The 17,282-nt window shown below is 42.2% G+C and overlaps 1 protein-coding gene across 1 annotated transcript in view; it reads right to left on the reverse strand.

Moving 5' to 3' along the window:
• Nucleotides 1-17,282, reverse strand: part of LOC124613835 — a 347,299-nt gene that overhangs the window by 205,803 nt on the left and 124,214 nt on the right. The window contains exon 7 of the mRNA XM_047142557.1: nt 925-1,194. Coding sequence (XP_046998513.1) covers nt 925-1,194 — 270 coding nt within the window. The remainder of the gene's footprint in view (nt 1-924; nt 1,195-17,282) is intronic.

The raw sequence follows: 17,282 nt of genomic DNA on the forward strand, positions 1-17,282 counted from the left end.
TCCGCTGCAGAGTGAAAATCTCATTCTAGTACACAAATGTTCAGAGAAAGAGAGGAATACAACATTATAAGTCACTTAGGAAGGAAATACATGGGAAATGCAGGGAAGTTAAGTTGAAATGACCTTATGGAAGGTGTGAGGAAATCGAAAAACAATTGGCCGTCGGAAGAGCAGATTCATCATTTAAAAAAGTCAAAACAATCTTTGGCGAAATTAAAGCAAGAGTGGCAAAGTTACAGGCGCAGTAGGAAAGAAGATGATCGAAGCATCTGACATGTGGTGCTATACAGGGATGGCAAAAATTAGGTGGCCTGATGAGGTAAAGAAGAAAGGAACATATGGAAAACACTGCAGAAACAAGGGACAGTATGGCAGGACATGGGTTAAAACCTCAGGAAATAATTTTTATTCTACAAGAGGGAGCTACAGAGGATAAAAACTGCAGAGAAATGCAGAGACTGGAATACATCCAGTAAATACTTGAAAGCGTTGGGTCCAAGTGCTGCTCTGAGATTAAGGGGTTGGCACAGGAGAGGAAGTGGTGGTGGACTGCATCAAAACAGCCAGAAGACTAAGTAGAGAGGGAGGGAGGGAGGGAGGGGAGGAGGGAGAGAGAAGAGGGAGAGAGAGAGAGAGAGAGAGAGAGAGAGAGAGAGAGAGAGATGTTGGGAAGGGGAGGACAGATGGACAGGCTCGCATTCCAAGCAGAGCTGGGTAGCGATGGAAAATGTACAAAATGATGATGATGATGATGTTTAGGCAATCTCGAAGCGAGAAGGTGAAGTCCTTGACTCTTGTAGGAGGCTGACCATGGAGATAGACCGAAAGGCACTAACTGGTAGTCATACCTCACAGTGGTGCATCAGGCCAATCACCTGTAACGTCGAAAGGCCCGAGCTGGCCCCTGCAGCTGCGCTAGCCTACCTGTGACGAGGACGAGCGTCTTGGGGTGGCGCCGCAGCTCGTCCAGCAGGCGGCTCCGGGCGGCGGCGGACAGCGGGTCTGCAGTGTGCGGCTGGAGCAGCAGCAGCCAGCGGCAGGCGCGGCTGGCCAGCGCGGCCGCCACCTCGGGCAGGCGGCGCTCCGCCGCCTCGGCGGTCACGGCCAGCCCCCTGTCCGGCTGCAGGGCCTGGAGCGCCTTCCCCGCCGACAGCAGACCGCAACCTCGCTCGCACACCACCACCACTGGCCGGCCTGTCCACGTATCACACTTCAGCACACGACTGTACAGGTATTTATTTATTTTATTCATTTACACGTCAAGTTCCGTAGGACCAAATGGAGGAGCAAATCTCCGAGGTCATAGAACTTGTCAGTACGTGAAATTACAACACAAATGTAATAACAGATAAAAATAAAATGTTTGTGAACCCAAAAAAAGTTAACCCCTAAGTTTAAGTAAACAAAACAACAAGAATCAACTTTTTCAAGGAACTCCTCGACAGAATATTTCGCTGTCTGCTTTGTTATTACTCGCGGAACAACTACACTACTGGACATTAAAATTGCTACACCACGAAGATGACGTGCATCAGACGAGAAATTTAACCGACAGGAAGAAGACGCTGTGATATGCAAATGATTAGCTTTTCAGAGCATTCACACAAGGTTGGCGCTGGTGGCGACACCTACAACGTGCTGACATGAGGAAAGTTTCCAACCGATTTCTCATACACAAGCAGCAGTTGACCGGCGTTGCCTCGTGAAACGTTGTTGTGATGCCTCGTGTAAGGTGGACAAATCCGTACCATTACGTTTCCGACTTTGATAAAGGTCGGATTGTAGCCTATCGCGATTGCGGTTTATCGTATCGCGACATTGCCGCTCGCGTTGGTCGAGATGCAAGGACTGTTAGCAGAATATGGAATCGGTGTGTTCAGGAGGGTAATACGGAATCGTATCGCGACATTGCTGCTCGCGTTGGTCGAGATCCAATGACTGTTAGCAGAATATGGAATCGGTATGTTCAGGAGGGTAATACGAATCGCCGTGCTGGATCCCAGCGGCCTCGTATCACTAGCAGTCGAAATGACAGGCATCTTATCCGCTTGGCTGTAACGGATCGTGCAGCCACGTCTCGATCCCTGAGTCAACAAATGGGGGCGTTTACAACAACAACCATGTGCACGAACAGTTCGACGACGTTTGCAGCAGCATGGACTATCAGCTCGGAGACCACGGCTGCGGTTACCCTCGACGCTGCATCGCAGACAGGAGCGCCTGCGATGGTGTACTCGACGACGAACCTGGGTGCACGAATGGCAAAACGTCATTTTTTCGGATGAATCCAGGTTCTGTTTACAGCATCACGATGGTCGCATCCGTGTTTGGCGACATGGCGGTGAACGCACATTGGAAGCGTGTATTCGTCATCACCATACTGGCGTATCACCCGGGGTGATGGTATGGGGTGCCACTGGTTACACGTCTCGGCTACCTCTTGTTCGCATTTACGGCACTTTGAACAGTGGACGTTACATTTCAGATGTGTTATGACACGTGGCTCTGCCCTTCACTCGGTCCCTGCTAAACCCTACATTTCAGCAGGAAAATGCACAACCGCATGTTGCTGGTCCTGTACGGGCCTTTCTGGATACAGAAAATGTTCGGCTGCTGCCCTGGCCAGCACATTCTCCAGATCTCTCACCAATTGAAAACGTCTGGTCAATGGTGGCCGAGCAACAGGTTCGTCACAATACGCCAGTCACTACTCTTGATGAACGGTGGTATCGTGTTGAAGCTGCATGGGCAGCTGTACCTGTACACGCCAGCCAAGCTCTGTTTGACTCAATGCCCAGGCGTATCAAGGCCGTTATTACGGCCAGAGGTGGTTGTTCTGGGTACTGATTTATCAGCATCCATGCACCCAAATTGCGTGAAAATGTAATCGCATGTCAGTTCTAGTATAATGTATTTGTCCAATGAATACCCGTTTATCATCTGCATTTCTTCTTGGTGTAGCAATTTTAACAGCCAGTAGTGTAATATATGAGATAAAATATGTTGCTACGAAAAGAGCCCTGAAATACATTTTAGGTATGCTGTGCTTTGACTTTTTGGATCATAAATTTTCATCAAAACGAAATATATTATGTTCTTATTATTCTAGATCTGGCTTTCTATAAAAGGAACATTGTTTCGTTATTGTAATTCGCTATAAAGTTCAACATATCTTTCTTACTTTACAGTTATTGAAAAGGTTACTGAAAATTACTTCGTCATCAATACTGATGTTACAGTACGCAATGTTTGTTCAACATCAAAATTTTGCAGTCGATTTTTGTTAACATTAAAACACCAAAAGGTACCACGACTAATACGAGAACATGAGACTATTATCGGAGAAAAAATGTTTTTCCTATAATGTTTGCCAGGCCAGAACTACGCACAGCAAGATTTCTTTTATGTCATGAAGGTAAATTATATTTTTACGCTGTCAATAATATAACATCATCCGCAGTCCGCGTCCACCTGTAAAACACATCATAAAATCTGCTGCTCTGCTCTGCAATCCCGAAAGCTGCAAGATTAATTTTAGTTCTCTATTACCTGTCTGCTTCTCTGCGGTATGATTGAATTCATTTAATGCAGTTTGAATGCGCCGCGGCTGCGGCTGGTTCGTTCGAAGCGCAGATCTGCACCACGAATAATATTTAAATAGGTGAAAATGTCTTAAAAGTATAGGATAAAATACCAGGCAAGCTTATTACAAATCATAATGCAAGTTTTCACTAAGTAACTCTATTCAAAACATTTAGACAGATTAAATTCTTACACACCTTTATAAATCAATGCCTAATGGCGTCCTTCTCTCAGTCTTGACAAAAGAATGCTACACAAGCATATAATATAGCGTCACAAGCTCTTCCTGCTCACGTAACTCCAAGAAGACGACAGAGAAATTAATGCTCGGACACTACTACTTATACTCGGTGTGATATATTTTCATCTTTGTTTGACATTTAATAAGTATCGTCTGTGGCGGTTTCAGTACTCACCGACACAGATATTATCTTTAAAAAAGATCGGTACATAATTCTATTCAAGTATAAAATATGACACATAATCGTTTCTCTTTATTACACAAAGTTCACACAATCCTTGTCCACACAATTACAATAATCCAGTTCAATTATTCTTTTCTTTTTTACCACATATAATATGTGTTTTGACAGGAGACGTTACAAATAGAAGTAGTGACCCATGAGCAAAGTCTTCAGTTTCGATTTGAAAGCGCGTGGATTACTGCTAAGATTTTTTAATTCGAGTGGTAGCTTATTGAAAATCGATGCAGCAGCATACTGCACACCTTTCTGCACAAGAATTAAGGAAGTCTGATCCAAATGCACGTTTGATTTCTGCCGAGTATTAACTGAGTGAGAGATGCTTATTTTTGGGAATAAGCTAATACTGTTAACAAGAAATAACAGTAAGGAATATATATGCACTGAGAGGCCAATGTCAAAATACCCATACTCGTGAACAGGGGTCGACAAAAGGTTCGTAAACTTACACCACTTATTGCCCGAACCGCCCGTTGATGAGCCAAAAATATCCTTTTAGAATCGGAAGAGTTACCCCAGAATATAATACCACATGACGTAAGCGAATGAAAATAAGCAAAGTAGACTAATTTTCGTGTCGAACGATCACTCACTTCAGATACTGTTCGAATAGTAAAAATGGTAGCATTACGTCTTTGAACAAGATCCTGAACGTGGACTTTCCACGACAGTCTACTAATCCATCCGAGCAACGGTTAAGAAAGTGCGACCCAAATGCAGGTTTGATTTCTGCCGTACGTAAAAAGGGGTTGACTAAGGACGTACTAGTATTACTGCTATGTATAGGTACAGATTCATTTGTTTCGATACTTGAGGTGTCGGCGCCAACAAGGTACGTATATGGAAATGCAGACTTTCTCGGCGAATTTCATTGATGAAATATTCTAAGGTTATCAGCCAACCTGTGGCATCGTGCTGTCGCAACGTTTCGACGAATTTCCTACTCGTCATCTTCAAGCGGAGTGTCGGGTTTATGTTCCATTCGTTCCTTTATAGCCATTGGACTGCAGTTCCTCTGTTGAGGGCCCAATCGATGGACTAGTAGGGTACTTGTGGAACAGACCACTGGGTGCGACACTTCTTTCGGAGACACACGATTGGCTCACCCTTCGAGCCATCGACAGAGGAGTCCAGTGACTATAAAGGAACGAAGGGGACGTGAACCTGGGGTAAGACAGTAGGTGGGGCTGGACCCATCCGTGGTCACTGCAGAGACGCTAGAAGCTGTGGAGGTGATCCTGGAAGAGGAGAGGCGTGTCCAAAGACCTTCTAAAAAATAACTAGACTCACTGATGGCGCTGCAGTCGCGGGATAATTTGAACCTTCGGCTGGACACCATTATAGTGGTGGTAGTCTGATGTGTTGTGTAGTACTGTTGTTTATGAACACCCTCATTTAACGTTGTATATTTGTTGGGGCGTACATACAGGATTTGTTACTCGTAATTCTACTGTCTGTACGTCAGGAGGCAAGATTTCCGACCGACAGAATACCATCTTTCGTTTTCCAGACCATATACAGCAGAAGATAATTTTTTCTTTGTGAACCACATTTTATTTTAACTGTAAAAGTTGAGTTACAAGCAACACGAAATTTGAGTTAGCAGGCTTTTTATCGTTATAAAATGCAACTGAATGTGTGTAATTGTAATCTGATTTCACGACTTCTCTCGATGGAACAGTTGTTGAGTTTTATTTATTATATGAAAAAACCACACATACAAACTGAAGTGTACATCTTCGAAAGTAAATATTGTGACTAATGCGATACTGGATGCCTGCCTGAAGTCTTGTTTGTTGTAGCTGGCTGATCGGTAGTGTTTTCATGGTCTAGGTTAGGTTGAAACTTGATAATTTGGTCGTGAGTTGCCAAAGCACTACGCCATATATAACGCACTTTTCATCATAAAATCTAAAGGAAGGTAGAGTCAGAAAATATCTATTAACATAGTGGGCAAATCTTCGAGTATTTTGATGCATTTTGCCTACATCTATCGTAAATGAACTACGAAAAATGCTAGGGGTCCAGTGCATAACTTTTAGCTACGGCAGATTCCATGTACTACGTAACATAAATTCATAAACAGTGACTAGTTGCTGTTTGTTCATAAATTAAAAACTATATTGTAGTAACGTATTTAAATGAGGCATTATGTTTCTGACCTAACTCTAGGGAAGGCATTTTATAACCAAAAGCTATGTATAAACATTCGAAATCCGCGCGTCGGTTTACCACTCTAATGGCCGCCGGCCAGCTATTCAATTTGTCCGCTCTTCACAGTCGACCACTCGTGCGGTTGTGGGGGCCTGGGCGTGTCACAGCTGCCCGTCCCGTCCACAGAGGGCCCTGTGGGCATGCAGCAGGCTGCTCCCAAAGCCATCTCCATCCAGGGGTCAGCGACGTCACCGGCGGCCACTCGCAGAGCTGCCCGCTCGTCGTCGCTTGCCAGAGCTCGAGTTGCAGCGTCACCACCTACCTGCCTCCCTCGTTCAGGCAACGGCAGCTTGGGACCAGCACTGGATAAGATCGCTGAGTTTCTGCAGGACAGAACCTGTCCCCATCTCCTCAATCGTTACCCTTTCACACCTCACTACCAATCTAGACCTCCCCTCCCCCACCAGCCCTATCCTCTCACCCCTGAACAGCTAGAGCAGCTGCTCAGATTCCTTTCCCTACAGGCTATTACGACAGTCAACACCAGGGCCATGTTCATCCCGATGCAGAGGGAACACATTACCAGTGTGTAAGCGTATTGTCATATCGCTGGCTTAGTTGTGGAGTATCTTTGCGGGACACGGTACTGTCACGTTGTGTAGTGTGTAGCTCTGCATGTGAGAGGCATTGTTAGTATGGAAGTTGAAGTGTTGCTACAAGTGTTATTACAGTAAACTGATAAAATAAGTAAATGATTCAGAGGAAAGTGCGTCAAGAAGTAATTTAAAAATGAGCAGTGCTGCTGATAACGTATTTGTGTATCCTCTCGTTGCGTGTCGTACCATACAGTATCAATCATCCGCGCCGTGTTCGGTCTCTCAGAATGAATAATGGGAATCAGAAAAAATTAGTTACCACAAAAGAGTGCATTCAAGTGCCAGTGTCTTGTAGCGAGCGTGAGGACGTGCGTTCGATCATCGCTTTTCCGCATTATCAACAATCGCCGCGCCGCTACGGTTACGCACACGCTCGTACAACTGAGAACTGTGAACTGTAAATTTACCTTCGTGAACAGTGTTAAAATATCATTACTAGTGTCAAGGAGGACTGGTATCAGATATCTGTGTATGCGTGACGAGCGTAAGAACTTTCGTGCGATCATTCGGCTTTCGCATCATCAAGGATCACCCGCGTCGTGTCGGTTACGCGTATGCTCGTCCGAATGATATTGTGGACTGTTAATCATCCATTGGGATAACACTTCTGAATTAGAATGTAAACAGTGCAACCTGCGACTTTCTTTTATCGCCTCAAAAATATAGTTGTTCATACCAGACATAGGACAGTGTTGTGTTTTAACGTTGAGTGGCTCTCCTAAACCCGCTTGCATAATTCGATAGATAATTTCAGGCAAGCCAACAGCCAGCAGCAGTGTGGAGCAGAACAGTACGACCGCCGCGGGATTACTAGGTACGTGGCGTGGACAGGGCACACGGTCAAGAAAAGCAGAAGCACATTCATTTTATAGGGACTCCACCCTTTCGTACTCCCGGGCATGTTACAAGTGCTGTGGATGTGACCTTCTGTGAAGAACAAGATATTCTCCACGATACCAACTCAGAAGATGAAGATGCCATCGCCACAGATGAACCTTCTGAGCAGCCCTTCAGAAGGTCGTCTAAGAAGGACAAGAAGTGGAGAAGACAGGACAGGTGCCAAACCACCTCCCTAGCTTCCCCTTCCCGCCAGACACCCGTCACATCAACGCCCATCATCACATCATCATCGACCCTTAACGTGCCTAGCAAGAAACGATACTTTTCTATTTCAGAAGTACCACAAGCCAATACTACAAGAGAGGCGAAGAAATCATCAACCCACAGAGGAATTGCAGGAATGACACTCCAGTGTGTACCCTGCACAGCAACAGGCAGGGATGAGCCTGTAAGATCAAGTGTCAAGCGTCAAGAAGCCGACACTTCGCATTAAGAAACACTACGACAATAAGGCGCCACCAGTCGGCTGACAACCAGAGAAGATTTCATTGTCGATAAAAAGTATTCCATAATTTCATGCTATCGAAAAAAATGTGAAGGCATCCTTGTCGGAAGTACCGAGTGATATTGCTGGACGTAAGAAACTTGCACTACTAAGCTAAATTAATTAAAATCTACGCAGTATCTGCGTAGCATACAGTGAACACAATTACCGTAGTTAGCAGTATAAAAGCTCACTGGATAATATATTTGACGGTCACTTAAAAGAGCTGACTGGTCGCTTTTGAACGCTTGAGACTGAGCACAGTTGGTACCACAGCATATCACCCTCCATCGAAATGCGACCTTTACCAAGGCTAGGCAGGCCGGCCGGTGTGGCCGAGCGGTTCTAGGCGCTTCAGTCGCAGGTTCGAATCCTGCCTCGGGCATGGATGTGTGTGATGTCCTTAGGTCAGTTAGGTTCAAGTAGTTCTAAGTTCTAGGGGACTGATGACCTGAGATGTTTAGTCCCATAGTGCTCAGAGCCATTTGAACCAAGGCTAGGCATGTTGTCACAAGGCGTTAGACTGCTGTCTCTCCAGAATGATTAACGTTTGTTCAGAGTTCATAAACGCACATTAGTAAAATACGGTACATACCCACAATCCCAGAAAAGTGGTTATAGTATTGATTTTATATTCTAGCGTTTTCTTCCAAACTTAGCGCAGTTTACACTGTATTCTAAAAGAATGCTGTTATGTAAAAGAAAAGTTTGTAATAACGGCACATATGGATAAGATGAAAGTTATGTCACGACTCGTATTGTGTTTCTATTACACTCGTCTTACTGCTATTATTTTCCTTACCATTACCTGTGATTACAGCACATTTATATATACGTGGCTCTTCATCGCTACCTGCTCGAGTGCGAGCCAAAACTGGAGCAATATCTAGTTTAAATTGTTTTATTCAGAATTAAAGTCATCTTCTCCAATTCTTTTCCTTGAATTTCTACTACCATTTCAGTGCCCATTCTGGCTATCCTCCACTCAACCATTCCTTGAATTTCTACTGCAGACCTGTTCGTGCTATTTACCTGACATTTTCTCACTGATTGATTACTGTCATCAAAATTCCTCATACGATCTTTCACTGAGGGCTTCACCCTCTCCACTTTATCATCATAATTCAAGAAATCACTAATACTTTCCCTAGAGGCAGGTACAGTCAATTCTCTAACTTTCTGAGGCAACTTAGTTTCTAAACCCATAATTATTGATTCACTACCTAGCACTTTGTCCAGATATTTCAGTTTATTTATCCAAAGCTGACAGAAACTTTTCACAGTACCCTTCCTACAGTCAAATCTCTCTCTCCCCAAAATTCACTCAAAATTCTCTGCTGCTTCTCTTTGGACTAATATTCACCTAAAAATGCTTTCTCAAAGCTTTGCCCCAAATTATAGCTATCAGCTACCTGAGCTGCCCATCCATAAGCATTCCCTTTCAAAAAACCTGTCACAAATGACATTTTCTCTCTGTCATTCCATGTTTCAGATAAATCATTAAATTCTCTAATGAAATCAGTGGATGCACTTCCCCATATGGTTCAAAATTATTAAATTTCTTACAACTAACAAATGAAGGACTGTTTGGGACACTACATACTCTATGCTTTAAATTTTGTACCTCTTCCATCTTTATCTTCATTTCAGCCACCTTGGAACCTACATTTTTAATTACCTTTAGCAGTTTTTCCTATACCACTACTGCACACTTAGTTTCTATCTCTGTTTCTAAATCATTTTTAATTTGAAGGATTTGGTTCTCAAGTTTAACGCTGTTTTCAGCACAAAATTCCCTTGCAGCTTTGACTTCATCTTTACACTGTTTTTCAGAAGCCTCCACCCTCCTACTGTAGTCATCACAAAGCTTCTTTCTCTCTTCTACACATTTACTGCTCATTAATGTTAATTTCTCACTAGTGTTATACAGCACTTTCTTTATCTTTGCATCACAATCTTTAGCTACCACATCAACCTTGTTATTTAGTTCTGAAAGATTAGAGCTGATGACCTGAATTTCATTTTTAATTTCTTTCTTCAGTTCATCCTTTAAGCTAACCATGTCAGTTCTAAAGCTATCAGTTTTCTTTTCCATCCTATTAATGTCTTCTCTCACACTATTTTCCAAACTACTAATGTCTTCATTCGTGCACATAGTATGCAGACAACTAAAACTACTCATAATTTGCCTTAACATCACTTCCAAATTTTCGTCTGTCATATACTTTTGCCCTTGCTGACTTTCACTATTAGGTTCCTCCCTCTTGACCTTAATGATTTCCTCCACTTCAGTACTGTTTTCGTCCATTTCCCTCACATCACCATACAATGTATACAACGCTTTCATCATTCCATCTGCAATAGGACTTTCGTCCCATCATTCAAAGTTACATTCATGTTTGATTTATAATCACTATCATCTACAGCACCAGTCCCACTTACATCCTTCTGTTCATATAACAACTTCACCTCTACAGCTTTGTTCTCAGCCACACTGTCTTGTTCATTAAAGTCAGTCTTTATGTATCACTTGTGAGGTAACGGGGGAGTTGTGGCGCACTGAAATTATTCCAAGTTCGGAGTTGGCGTGGACGCACGCGCCGCTAGGCAAGCCGGGGCTCGTCAGCACCCGCGTGGTGCCGAGCATTAGCCGGAGTAAGAGGGGTCGACCCAGCGCGTGGTCAAGGCCGACCTTGTGGCTGGGAATTACATGTTGACACTGTGACGAGGACTGTGCTTTGTGTCGGTGAAGGAGATTTGTATGCTGGGAGTGCCAAAGATGGCGGACTTTATGAAACCATAATGGCAGACATTTCACAGTACATGTAGAAATTAATAATAGACAGAGGAATCATGATACCATAAAAAGAAACATGTACATTACCATTATTTGCATGGCGATTCAGATTTTCAGTATCTTTATTAATTTAAAGTTTAGTATCTGACTGTAAATTACACAAGTAACACCCAGCAACGAATTTCCAAAATCTAAACGGTTCATCCGATTTTGGCGATCGATGTGTCTTTAGAAAGCTACTATTAGTGTAAACCTAAATTGGTATGAATTACAGGCTTGTAACTTGAATAGTACATGAGTTATTGGAGATAAAAGTGGCCGATTACTATTGATCACGTCAGGCCATAAGTAGTCCACAGCTACATGAAGAAACGGTAGCAGCATTCTTATAAATATATTTATCCATCTATGTCTTTGTTTATATCCGATATATACTGTTCATGAAGAAATCGGTCAAATATTTACAGTGTTTTAGAAACCACGGAGGCATTAGGCTACTGGCCTACTTTTGTTTCTATTCCTTTTGTGTATGTTTATTTGATCTGTTTATGTATTTAAGTATGTGTGTTACAGCGTGTTTATGGTCCAGCCATAGGAATATTTATTTAATTTCAAGTTATTTAAATGTAAATCCAGTATTTCGTATGTGTTTCAATATGTTTGTGCGCATTGGCTTCGAGATATGGCGGGAATGCTCTAGCCAGTCACAGATCTCGTTACTATGGTAAGCAAATACCGAAGTCAATGGAGAGACTGTATGGAAGTGTCAGAGACGAATCTGGTGGGACAGGACATGGGCGAGTTCTGGACAGGAAGGCATCACAGAGAGTCGCGGGAAATACTTGGGGTGCTGAGCGGTTTGTGCGTGGTCGCGAGAGATAGAAATATTTCATAGTGCTGACTTGTGCACTCGTGAGATTTCCGTGACTTCTGCAGTGAAGATGTAGTATGCGTTTAGAAGTGAATATCTCACGAGTTACGTTGTTGTTCATAACTAATTATGCGAAGTAGGAATCTATTGTTTCCCTGTTATTCAACTTAGATTTTATGTAATTGCTGCACAATCGACACCAATAAGTGTTTTGCAGAAATGGAGAGAAGTCTTCCGAAGTAAGAGTGATTTCAGGTGTGCCGCAGGGGAGTGTCATAGGACCGTTGCTATTCACAATATACATAAATGACCTTGTGGATGACATCGGAAGTTCACTGAGGCTTTTTGCGGATGATGCTGTGGTGTATCGAGAGGTTGTAGCAATGGAAAATTGTACTGAAATGCAGGAGGATCTGCAGCGAATTGACGCATGGTGCAGGGAATGGCAATTGAATCTCAATGTAGACAAGTGTAATGTGCTGCAAATACACAGAAAGATAGATCCTTTATCATTTAGCTACAAAATAGCAGGTCAGCAACTGGAAGCAGTTAATACCATAAATTACCTGGGAGTACGCATTAGGAGTGATTTAAAATGTAATGATCATATAATGTTGATCGTCTGTAAAGCAGATGCCAGACTAAGATTCATTGTAAGAATCCTAAGGAAATGCAATCCGAAAACAAAGGAAGTAGGTTACAGTACGCTTGTTCGCCCACTGCTTGAATACTGCTCAGCAGATAGGGTTGATAGAAGAGATAGAGAAGATCCAACGGAGAGCAGCGCGCTTCGTTACATGATCATTTAGTAATCGCGAAAGCGTTACGGAGATGATAGATAAACTCCAGTGGAAGACTGTGCAGGAGAGACGCTCAGTAGCTCGGTACGTGCTTTTGTCAAAGTTTCGAGAACATACCTTCACCGAAGAGTCAAGCAGTATATTGCTCCCTCCTACGTATATCTCGCGAAGAGACCATGAGGATAAAATCAGAGAGATTAGAGCCCACACAGAGGCATACCGACAATCCTTCTTTCCACGAACAATACTAGACTGGAATAGAAGGGAGAACCGATAGAGGTACTCAAGGTACCCTCCGCCACACACCGTCAGGTGGCTTGCGGAGTATGGATGTAGCTGTAGAAATATACCGCATTCTCAAAAGTACTTCTACTATTGTACTCATCATTTAAAATCGTTAAGATAGTACCTGCAGATTTTATTTAATTGCAGTCTTTCATTTATAAATTTCTATCTTACATTCAACATTTGCAATTGTCGCGTGATAGGAACCTTCGACCATTTGGTTCATGTGTATATTCATATTGTATAGTGTAGACTCGGCAGTGTTTGGCTTGTAATGCGGCAACTGTGTGTCCCACCCCGTAGACAACGAAACCAGCCAAAACTTTTGATATTTCAACTCCGAGTCTGAGGGTATGTAGTTGAGGATCACATTTTTATAAGAAAGCCCGCGGACTTCAAACAACTTTTACTGTGAAATTAGCTTATTCTCATTCACTCTTTTTCTGCTGTTGTGGGGTTGCCACCTTGATCTTTACGACTGAGGCAAGTTGCAGTTCTCTCGGGGAGGCGTCTTGTTTATCTCCAGTCTGCTGTGTCCACCTGTGGCGCTGATTGGCTGCTCCTGTTCTCAGTGGCTGCTTCCATAGTACCCACTCGCTGATTGGTTACTGTTATACTGTGCCCATGAAACCCATGAGTTGATTAGCTGTTGCACCACTGCACTGTAAACCGCTGCTGAGTTCCCTGTTCAAAGTTCGCGAGTTCTATTTTATTGTGGCTACGTGCAATATCCCTCACACAGGCTACCAAATGCGGCTTTTTGCTTGCTTTGTTTCTTCGTTGATTGTCCTCGGTGTCGACGTACTGCATTGCTACACTGGATGAAAAATGGGCTGTGGAAGTTCAGCACTGACTACTTTAAATGACCTAGCAAACAGGTGCACATTTGCGTTTGGCAGTACTTTATTTTCACTGTTCACAACCCTCCCAATAATACACAGTTATATGGCCAGTGCACTATTGTTTAACTTTCCATAAGCCTCATCATTAGGTTGCACGCGAACATCCACATACTGCTACAATAGTTTCCTGTTGAACATTTACGAGCAGTAAAAGCTTAACCACATAGTTCACATTTCTTGAAGAATAAAATTCGGAGCACTGCTCAAAAGAAAGTGGCTAGAATAACGTGTGGGGCTCATAGTCGCACGTCTTGTAGGCATCTGTTTAAAAGGTTAGAAATTCTTACAACAGGCTTATAGTACATTCACTCAGTAATGAAAGTTGTTCTCATTAACATGGACCATTTAAAAAGCGCCAGTGACGTTCGTGTTTATAATACCAGAATAAGGGAAGATTTACACCATCCTCTGCTTAACCTCTCTTTGGCACAGAATGGTGTGACGAAGCAAGCTGGGATGTTTTTACTTACGCTCTTGTTTTGCCATCTGCATCCTTAAAATTCATTTTTTCACTTTTAACTAATTACCATTAACTTACGTGAGTATAATCTGCATTTTTCATAAAAGAGAAAGGTTAGCCCCCAGTTTTAAAGAATATAAAGCAGATCTAATTTTGTAGTATCTTTTGTTATAGGCTGAAATCACTAATTGTTTCGTAACTTAAATTCTACTGTTGACTTACAAACAAAAATAAATTCTGTACTAATTATAAACATTTGGAGGAACAACTAATGGTTTTCTCAAAAGGATCTATTTGGATCTATTCGAAAACATGTTAACAAAGCCAGTACTTAATTAATTCCAAAGTAATTAACAGCTTTGTCAAAAGTATTGTTTGTGTAATGGTATTTGTTAATGTCATGATTTAAACAAATTATTCGACTTAACCCCTGTAGTAGAAGAAACTGTTAAAAAGAACCAGTTTTTCGATGTCTCCAGTTAATTTAATGAGGTAAGTTATCATTGTAATTTCTGTAAATTTAACTAACAATGTGTAGTTTCAGTACCTATTATTGCGAGGATATATAAGAACTGAGACAGTCAGTCCGCAGTAGAGTTTCAGACGAGGATCCTGTATTGGTTAGATCAACAACAATACATCTGTCAAATAAGTGTAACAAAATTAGGCCATGTGTTAAAACAATGACAGTGTCAGTTCCATATGTACCTTTTTATTCTTCAAGAAGTGTGAACTATGTGGTTAAGCTTTTACTGCTCGTAAATGTTCAACAGGAAACTATTGTAGCAGTATGTGGATGTTCGCGTGCAACCTAATGATGATGCTTATGGAAACTTAAACAATAGTGCACTGGTCATATAACTGTGTATTATTGGGAGGGTTGTGAACAGTGAAAGTAAAGTACTGCGAAACGCAAATGTGCACGTGCTGGCTAGATCATTTAAAGTAGTCAGTGCTGAATTTCCACAGCCCATTTTTCGACCAGTATAGCAATGCAGTACGTCGACACCGAGGACAATCAACGACGAAACAAAGCAGGCAAAAAGCCGCACTTGGTAGCCTGTGTGAGGGATATTGTACGTAGCCACAATAAAATAGAACTCGCGAACTTTGAACAGGGAACTCAGCAGCGGTTTACAGTGCAGTGGTGCAATAGCATGGGTTTCATGGCCACAGTATAACAGTAACCAATCAGCGAGTGGGTACTATGGAAGCAGGCACTGAGTATAGGAGCAGCCAATCAGCACACAGGTGGACACAGCAGACTGGAGATAAATAAGACGCCTCGCCGAGATAATTGCAACTTGCCGCAGTCACAAATATCAAGGTGGCAACCCCACAACAGCAGAAAAAGAGTGAATGAGAATAAGGTAATTTCACAGTAAAAGTTGTTTAAAGTCCGCAGGCTTTCTTATAAAAATGTGATCCTCAACTACATACCCTCAGACTCGGAGTTGAAATATCAAAAGTTTGGGCTGGTTTCGTTGCCTAGGGGCTGGGATACGTAGTTGCTGCATTACAAGCCCAATACTGCTAAATGTACAGTATACAATATGAATATACGCATGAACCAAATGGTCGAAGGTTCCTATCACTCGGAAGTTACGAATCTTAAATGTAACATAAAAAATTTTAAATGGGAGATTCCAATTACATAAAATTTGCAGGTACTATTATTAACGACTTTAAATGATAAGTAGGATAGCAGAAGTACCTTTTAGAACGCCGTTTATTACTGCATAACACTTTTTGGTGTCGATGGTCCAGCAATTAAATGAAATATAAGTTGAATAACAGGGAAACAATAGATTCCTACTTCACGTAATTAGTTATGAACAACAATATAGCTCGAGAGATATTCACTTCTAAAAGTATACTACGTATTCACTGCAGAAGCCTCGGAAATCTCACGAGTGCACAAGTTGGCACTACGAAATATTTCTATCTCCCGCGACCACGTGCAAACTGCTTAACACTCTCCAAGTCTTTCCCGCGACCGTCCGTCGCGCCTTCCCGTCCAGAACTCCCCCGTGTCCTGTCCCACCCGAAGCTCCTCCCCCACTTCCATACAGTCTCTCCATTTACTTCGGTATTCGCCTGCCATAGTAGCGAGTGCTGTGATTGGCTAGAGCGCTCCCGCCATGTCTCCAAGCCAACACACACTCACGATCACGTTGAAACACATACGAAATACTGATTTACATTTAAACAACTTGAAACTAAATAACTATTCCTACGGCTGGAACATAAACACGCTCTAACACACATTCTTAAATACACAAAAAGATTAAATAAACATATATCAAAGGTATAGAAACAAAAGTGAGCCAGTAGCCTAATAGCCTAATGCGTCTGTGCTTTCTAAAACACAGTAAATATTTGACAAATTTCTTCATCAATAGTATATATCGGATATAAACAAAGACATAGATGAATAAATATATTTATAAGAATGCTGCTACCGTTTTTTCATGTAGCTGTAGACTACTTCTGGCCTGACGTGATCAATAGTAATCGGCCACTTTTATCTCCAATAACTCATGTACTATTCAAGTTACAAGCCTGTAATTCATACCAATTTAGATTTACACTAATAGCTTTCTAATGACACATCGATCGACAAAATCGGATGAACCGTTTAGATTTTGGAAATTCGTTGCTGGGTGTTACTTGTGTAATTTACAGTCAGATACTAAACTTTAAATTAATAAAGATACTGAAAATCTGAATCGCCATGCAAATAATGGTAATGTACATGTTTCTTTTTATGGTATCATGATTCCTCTGTCTATTATTAATTTCTACATGTACTGTGAAATGTCTGCCATTATGGTTTCATAAAGTCCGCCATCTTTGGCACTCCCAGCATACAAATCTCCTTCACCGACACAAAGCACAGTCCTCGTCAC

This window comes from Schistocerca americana, chromosome 4 (genome assembly GCF_021461395.2).
Source record: "Schistocerca americana isolate TAMUIC-IGC-003095 chromosome 4, iqSchAmer2.1, whole genome shotgun sequence".
Classification (NCBI taxonomy): domain Eukaryota; kingdom Metazoa; phylum Arthropoda; class Insecta; order Orthoptera; family Acrididae; genus Schistocerca; species Schistocerca americana.